Source organism: Myotis brandtii, unplaced genomic scaffold (genome assembly GCF_000412655.1).
Source record: "Myotis brandtii unplaced genomic scaffold, ASM41265v1 scaffold274, whole genome shotgun sequence".
Taxonomy (NCBI): Eukaryota; Metazoa; Chordata; class Mammalia; order Chiroptera; family Vespertilionidae; genus Myotis; species Myotis brandtii.
The window spans coordinates 5,015,364-5,022,414 of record NW_005360425.1 but is presented as its reverse complement, the minus strand read 5'-3'; the positions used below and the strand labels follow the sequence as shown (position 1 = coordinate 5,022,414).

Below are 7,051 nucleotides of genomic sequence, written 5' to 3'. Positions count from 1 at the left end.
CTGCCTGCCAGCCTGATTGCCCCCAACTGCCCCCCCACCCGCCAGCCTGGTCGCCCCACATAGCCTGTTGCTCAGTCGTTTGGTTGCCCCTCACTAACCCCTGCCGGCTGGGTCGCACCATGCAGCCTGCTGCTTGGTCGTTTGGTTGCCCCTCACTAACCCCCCTGCTGGTCTGGTCGCCCCACGCAGCCTGTTCGGTCGTCCGTTCAGTTGTGATGGTCACTTAGGCTTTTATATAGATAGAAAAGCCTAATATGCTAAGTGTCAGGTCATCCAGTCGGCTGTTCAACCAATGAAAGCATAATATGCTAATGATATGCTAAGGCCTTGCAACTGCTCGCTATGACGTGCACTGACCACCAGGGAGCACAGTCGATTGGTTAACTAGTCGCTATGACATGCACTGACCACCAGGGGGCAGACGCTCCGACCAGTAGGTTAGCTTGCTGTTGGGGTCCACCTGATCAGGACTGAGCAATACGGGCCGGACATGCTCTGGACCCCTCCTGCAATCCCTCCCTGGCTGGCCAATCTCCTGCATCGTGCATCGGTGGGGTCCCTTGGCCTGGCCTGTGCCCTCTCGCAATCCCAGACCCCTTGGGGGATGTCACAAAGCCAGTTTCAGCCAGATGATGGAACGACCAGTCACTATGACACACACTGACCACCGGGGGCAGATACTCAATGCAGGAGCTGCCCCCTGGTGGTCAGTGTGCTCCTACAGGGGGAGCACCGCTTAGCCAGAAGCCAGGCTGATGGCTGGCGAGTGCAGCAGCAGTGGCGGGAGCCTCTCCTGCCTCCGTGGCAGGGCTAAGGATGTCCAACTGCCATCAGTCGGATATCCCCTGAGGGCTCCCGGACAGCGAGAGGGCACAGGCCGAGCTGAGTGACCCCCCCCCCACACACCCCCCCAGTGCACGAATTTCATGCACTGGGCCTCTAGTAGTATGATAAATGCTTTGTGATTGAAAGATAAGACCTCCATCCCAGTATCAGCACGATGAGATAGATGAAGAGGAGATAAATGGGTGAAGAGGAGGCAGAAGTTGTGGTATTTGAGCTGAGTCTTACAGGATGAGTAGAAAGCAAAGGAGAGTGAAAGACTTGGGGTTGTGGGAGGGAACAGCATGTGTCTTCATGACTTGGAAGCATGATTAAGTGTGATAAAGCTCAGTGGTACAGGGGAACCATATTGATAGGTCCTTTTCCTAAGTTTTAGGATATTTTTTGTTTGTTTTTTTTCTTAATCATCTTGATGTTTTTCTACTGATTTTTAGAGAGAGTGGAAAGGAGGGGGAGAGACAGAGAAACACTGATGTGAAACACATCGATTGGTTGCCTCCTGCACATGCCCCCACCAGGGCCGGGGATCGAACCTATAATTGAGGTTCGTGCCATTGACTGGAATTGAACCTGGAACCCTTCAAGTCCGAGGGCCGATGCTCTATCGACTGAGCCAAACAGGCCAGGCTAAGATGTTCTTTACTGTATTAAATAGCACATTTTTGCCTCAGGTGTCTAGGTGATGAACTTGGGTAGGTGGATGTCTTGTCTTCCCTATTAGAGGGCAAGGCCTGGGACTTGAGGACTCCGGTCTCTGACCCTTTGAAGTCTCCTGGTGACCTATGCAGAGGGGGATGCTGACATGCAGCTTGGTCACCTTGATTTCTTTTTTGCCCTGCAGGCTGGTACAAGCAGAATACTGGCACGACCCCATAAAGGAGGACATGTACCGCAACCACAGCATCTTCTTGGCAGATATTAATCAGGAGAGAGTAAGCACCTAAGCCAGGCTGCTGTTATGTATTCATTTTTCTATTTGGGACATTTATAAAAAGATCAGCAGTGACTGTTTACCCAAAGTATCCCAGACAACCCAGGAAACAGAAGTTCTGTTTTTAGGAAGGGAGCCAGTGATTCTGAGATTCAGTTCCTTTTAGGGAGGCTGAAATCCATTTGGCTCTCTTCCCTTATGTCCCTTCCCTATTCTAGTGTTGCAGCATGGTCAGCTCAGTGGGTTGCTGGTTGGCTTACATGGAACTTCACAGCTGCTGGTTTACTGAGGGAAGTCTTCCTGGTGGGTCCCTTTTGGGTCAAATTTTCACAGAAAAGAGATTTACTTAGAAGAGATACTGCAAAGGGGACTCTGTGTCCCAAATATAAGCATGGTTTGGGAGATTCTGGTAAACTAGATGGCTTATTTTATATTGTGTTTATCTAGAGGTTTTTAAAAAATTTCATATTATTTTAAATATGTTCTTTATTGATTTGAGAGAGAGAGGAAGGAAAAGAGAGAGAGAAAAAAAACATTGATTGGTTGCCTCCTGTACCCACCCCGACCCTGGGGACCAAGTCCCCACAACTTAGGCTTGTGCCCTGACTGGGAATCAAACCAGTGACGTTTCAGTGCATAGGATGATGCTCAACCAACTGAGCCAGACCAGCCAAGGCTGGAGTTTTTTTAAAACAATTTTTTTTGAAAGAGGGAAAAACAGTCGTATAGCAGAACCACTCAGAACTTGCAGCTTCTTATTTTGCCTTGGCTTTCTCTGGCTAGATGTCTTTAACCTATATGCCGGATACCTGTGGAGTGCTGTGACAGATTAATGATGGCACCCTGGTTGCTGGGGGCATGCCAATCAGATAGGATGTTAAGAAAAAGGCTGGACAAGGTATATTCTGGGCAGGAAACTGAAAAAGCAGCCTGAAAGGCTTTAATCCCCCGGCTGGAACCTGATGATGACTCTGAGATATGCTGGCCTTTCCCCCAGGGTGTCAATGAGTCCTACAAGAAAAACCTTATGGCCCTGAAGAAGTTTGTGATGGTGAAATTCCTCAATGATTCCATTGTGGACCCTGTGGATTCTGAGGTGAGACTGCTTGGGCAGGCCACAAGACAGGAGACCATAGTAGTAAATGACTTTTGGGGAAAAACCTTAGTCCGTCCACCAACCTTTGTGTAGGGCAGGGGTTCTTCACCTGAGGTCTATAAATGCGACACCACCCAGAGTATGCAAAATGGTAACGTTGAATTCTCTGAGGGACTATAATTTTGATTAGATTTTCAAAGAGACCTGTGACCCTAGTTCAGAATCACCAGCCCAAAGTCTGTAAGTCCCTAAGATTGACATTGAAGGTCTGCCTTGACCTGGCTTCAGCCTGTTTCTCCAACCTAATCTCCCTACACTATCCACTTTAGATTCTCTGATCACATTGTACTACTTGAAATGCCCCAAACTTGGCCTATGCTTTTTCTCTTGCATGCCTTTATTCAAGCTTTTCAGTCTCTTAGAATGCCCTTCCCCTGGGCTTCTCCACCTGACAAGCTCCTATTTACCTTTCAAGGGCAATTTCAGATCACTTTATCCATTTGGGATGCTATCCTGTTTCAAGTAGAATCAGCCTGTGTTACAGCACTCATCACATCAGACCACCAGGAACTAGCAAACCATGGCCTGCAGGCCAAATCCAGCCTGCCACTTGCTTTCGTATGGCCCATGAACTAAGAATAGTTTCTACATTTTTAAGTGGTTGAAAAAGTAAAAAATATTTGAAGTGAAAATTATATCAAATTCAGATTTCAGTGTCCATAATTAAAATTCCATTGGAACACAGCCATACTCGAGTTTTTAAAAATATTGTTTGTGGCTGCTTTTGCATTACAATGGCAGCATTGAATCGTTCCAACCATGTGGCTCTTAAAGCCAAAAATATTTTGTATGTGACCTTTATAGAAAAGTATGCTAAACAATTAGTTGTTTCTGTGCCTCATTATACTAGAGATTTTTGAAAAACAGTGACTGTATGTATTCATCTTTGAGTGTCTAGTTCAGCACAAGGATTTTCAGAGGGTAGTTGCTCAATAATTATCAGAAGCAGAAATTTTGGGAAATTGGAAAGCTCTTTGGAAAAGATTAACTCATCTCTCAAGATCTACCCTTAAAAAAGAGATGGCTCAAGACATATTCTATTTTTCCATCTTACTACACCTTCATGACATCGTTTGTTGGTTAGGCTTAGCTACCAGCCAGTTTTAAGTTAGTTTGGCAGTATATATGCCATGTGTGCGATCTGCGTATTTCTTCCTCCTCTCCTGCAGTGGTTTGGATTTTACAGAAGTGGACAAGACAAGGAAACCATTCCCTTACAGAAGACCACTCTGTACACACAGGTAACTGGGTGGGGAGAGGTGCTGTCCTTTTCAGCTCCCGGCTCCTAAAGCTGCCGGGTTCTTGGGTGATAGACCCTGTCCTGTACACCCCAAAGCAGTAAGTGGTCGTGAGGCGTCTGACCCGTCTCGGTGAGGCTGAGTAGGCTGCTGACTGTTGGGCTAGTCTATTAGGTGCTGGTCTATAGAGTCTACATCCTGAACGTCGAAGGACCTGTACCTCATGGTTTTCAAGCATGTCTAAGGGACACATCCTTTCTAGCTCCTCCTTTCTGGTAAAAAGGTTAGAATTGGCTTCTTTTGCTGAGATGTAGACTGGATCAAATCCAACAAGCCCCCTAGGCATAATGAAAACAGGAGACAAGTGTTACTTTAAAACATTAATAGTCATGGAAGTGTTTTTAAATTAGGCACTGACAGGGGGGCTCCTCCTGCAGGAGGTTATGGGACTAGAGTTGTGAATTCCTTTTTGCAGTAGATGGTTTCTCAAGCAGAGGTTGCAGCATTTCACCACTTCCAGCTCCACACTAAAGACAAGATTTTTGAAAAACAGTGACTGTATGTTCAGCACAAGGTTTTTCAGAGGGTAGTTGCTCAGTAATTATCGGAAGCAGAAATACACTCCCCAAAATGCACAAGAGCTATGTCTGAACCAACTGTCTTCTACTCGAATTTCTTTACATTTCAGAAGCCTAGTCTCCTCTCTCGGCTTTTCTCTTACATTTGATGCCCCTCTTGGGTAAGAGGGAAGCTAGGGTCTGTTACGTTTTGGAAATTACAACTTAAGAGCCTCCTTATTGTGAAACTCAAACTGATGGTAACCACAGAAGCAACATTCTGACAGTCATAACTGCTCATCTTCGCATCATATTTGTTCTGTGGCACACGGGCAATGTTTTCAACTGCAAGATATGAAAGTGTCCCAGATTTGTTACCTAGGGGTTGGATGTTTTTTAAGTTATTGAGCTAATGTTCTCCTGTCTTTGGTTCAGTTCCGCTTAACTGATATTTTGAGGCAGTTTTGTCCTCCAAAAGGTTTGGAAAACTTTAGAAAGCAAAAATATAAAACTATAGAATAATCTCAACTGCATATAATTTTAATGCTTAGGAAAAAAAATAGGAGGTAATCCTTTTTGGCATTTTTGACAATACACCTAAATTGTAATACTTAGGCAAAAGATTGCATTTTGAGAATATATCTCAGCTAACATTTTATTTTTTATTTATTTCAGAGAAGAAGGGAGAGGGGTAGATAAAAACATCAATGATGAGAGAGAATAACTGCTCAGCTGCCTCCTGCACACCCCCTACTGGGGATCGAGCCTGCAACCCAGGCATGTGCCCTTGACTGGAATCGAACCCGGGACCCTTTAGTCCCCAGGCCAACACTTGATATCCACTGAGCCAAACCGGCCAGGGCTCAGCTAACCTTTTCTTTTATTCCAAAACTTTTCAATAAGCCTTTTGATTAATTATGGCATTTCTCTCTGCAGGACCGCTTGGGGCTAAGAGAAATGGACAATGCAGGACAACTAGTATTCCTGGCTGTAGAAGGGGACCATCTTCAACTGTCTGAAGAATGGTTTTATGCCAACATCATACCCTTCCTTGAGTGAAACCTTTGCAACTTGCTCCAGAGCTCAGGGAGCCCCCAGCACTTCCAAACTAGTGAAGACTGTTCCCTTCATGCCCAAGCCGGAGCACAGGTCCAGCTTGCAACTAACCCTTTTCTCTAGTCATCATCTAACATGACCTACTTAGGAAGATCTAAGATCCAAATCTTATCCTTTGCCTCATCCTATCAGCATATGGTGTTGAATGCAAGTTTAATTAGTTAATAACCACAGAGATTATTTTACAACCATTTGATGTAGTCAAGCTGTCTCAGGAAATAGTCTGCTGCAAGTCAGTGCCAGAACTGTGCCCAGGCCCAGAAGAGACTGAACTAAAACAGTGACATAGATTCTGAGGGCAAACATCTTTCTCACATAAATCTAGCCACATTTCAAGCCAGAAGGCCAATACCTAGGCCTGAGGTAGTCACAGACATGCTTTCTGTTTTGCTGGTGGGGATTTAACCAGTGCTTACAAGAGTATTGCTTGAATGTTGCTATATAATCTAAGGCTACCCTCCTCTCCTTGAGTATGTTTTCTTCTGTAGTGTCTAGCAATTAGACAAATTCTACTAACCCACCATCTAGCTTCAGTAGCACTCTTGGTCTCCTCCGATTGTGATACATTAGTTGCTGCAATAAAAGGAGGGAAGTAACACCCGATTGGATTGTTTAAGCGAGGAAGTGTGGGTATTGCTTAACTTAGAAAGGGAGGTGAAGAAAAATGTAGAAATGGAAATGAAAACTGAGGAGGTGGCTGGTTCTTTCCATCCTTAATATGTCATCACAATATGACTAGTGGTCTGGATTAAGTCACTCTATTACTGGTATTAACAGAGAATGGGAGGAAAACATGGAGATCAGGCTAATTTCCATTATAAAAAAACATATTTACTGGTACACTCCAAACTTGTTTAAGATGTGTTCGGTGAAAAAAGAAAAAAGATTATTTCCTCAAAAAGCTTGGGGAATATTGCACATCCCTTTTCTCCTTGGAGATCAACCCATATTAAGGACTCTGAGAATTCCTGTTATGTTACAGAAAACTAACCTTATTCTACCATTCCCCGCACTATTTGAGCAGTTTGAACATGTTAGCCCCAACTTCCCTGCCCGTGAAAACCTATCAAAACTGTTCTGGAAGACTTGTGCAGAATGTCAGTTTGGGGAAATGATTAGCTACACGAAAAAAGTATCTTGTTAGTGCTGTAAAGTTTACTCTTTGTGATTTTTCCTACACTTAAGCCTTATTTTCCAACTAAAAGATGAG

General features: G+C 44.6%; 1 protein-coding gene across 2 annotated transcripts in view; it reads left to right on the top strand.

Annotated features, from left to right (window-relative positions):
• PPT1 (palmitoyl-protein thioesterase 1) overlaps positions 1–6,713 on the top strand; it is a 21,589-nt gene extending 14,876 nt beyond the window's left edge. The window contains exons 6-10 of one of the 2 annotated variants that reach the window (XM_014541609.1): positions 1,685–1,775; positions 2,772–2,870; positions 4,100–4,171; positions 5,662–5,787; positions 5,819–6,713. In XM_014541609.1, coding sequence (XP_014397095.1) covers positions 1,685–1,775; positions 2,772–2,870; positions 4,100–4,171; positions 5,662–5,784 — 385 coding nt within the window. In that variant the 3' untranslated portion in view covers positions 5,785–5,787; positions 5,819–6,713. Of the gene's footprint in view, positions 1–1,684; positions 1,776–2,771; positions 2,871–4,099; positions 4,172–5,661 lie in introns of both variants that reach the window. The other variant, XM_014541608.1, reaches the window with a different exon arrangement.
• The last annotated feature ends 338 nt before the right edge of the window (positions 6,714–7,051 follow it).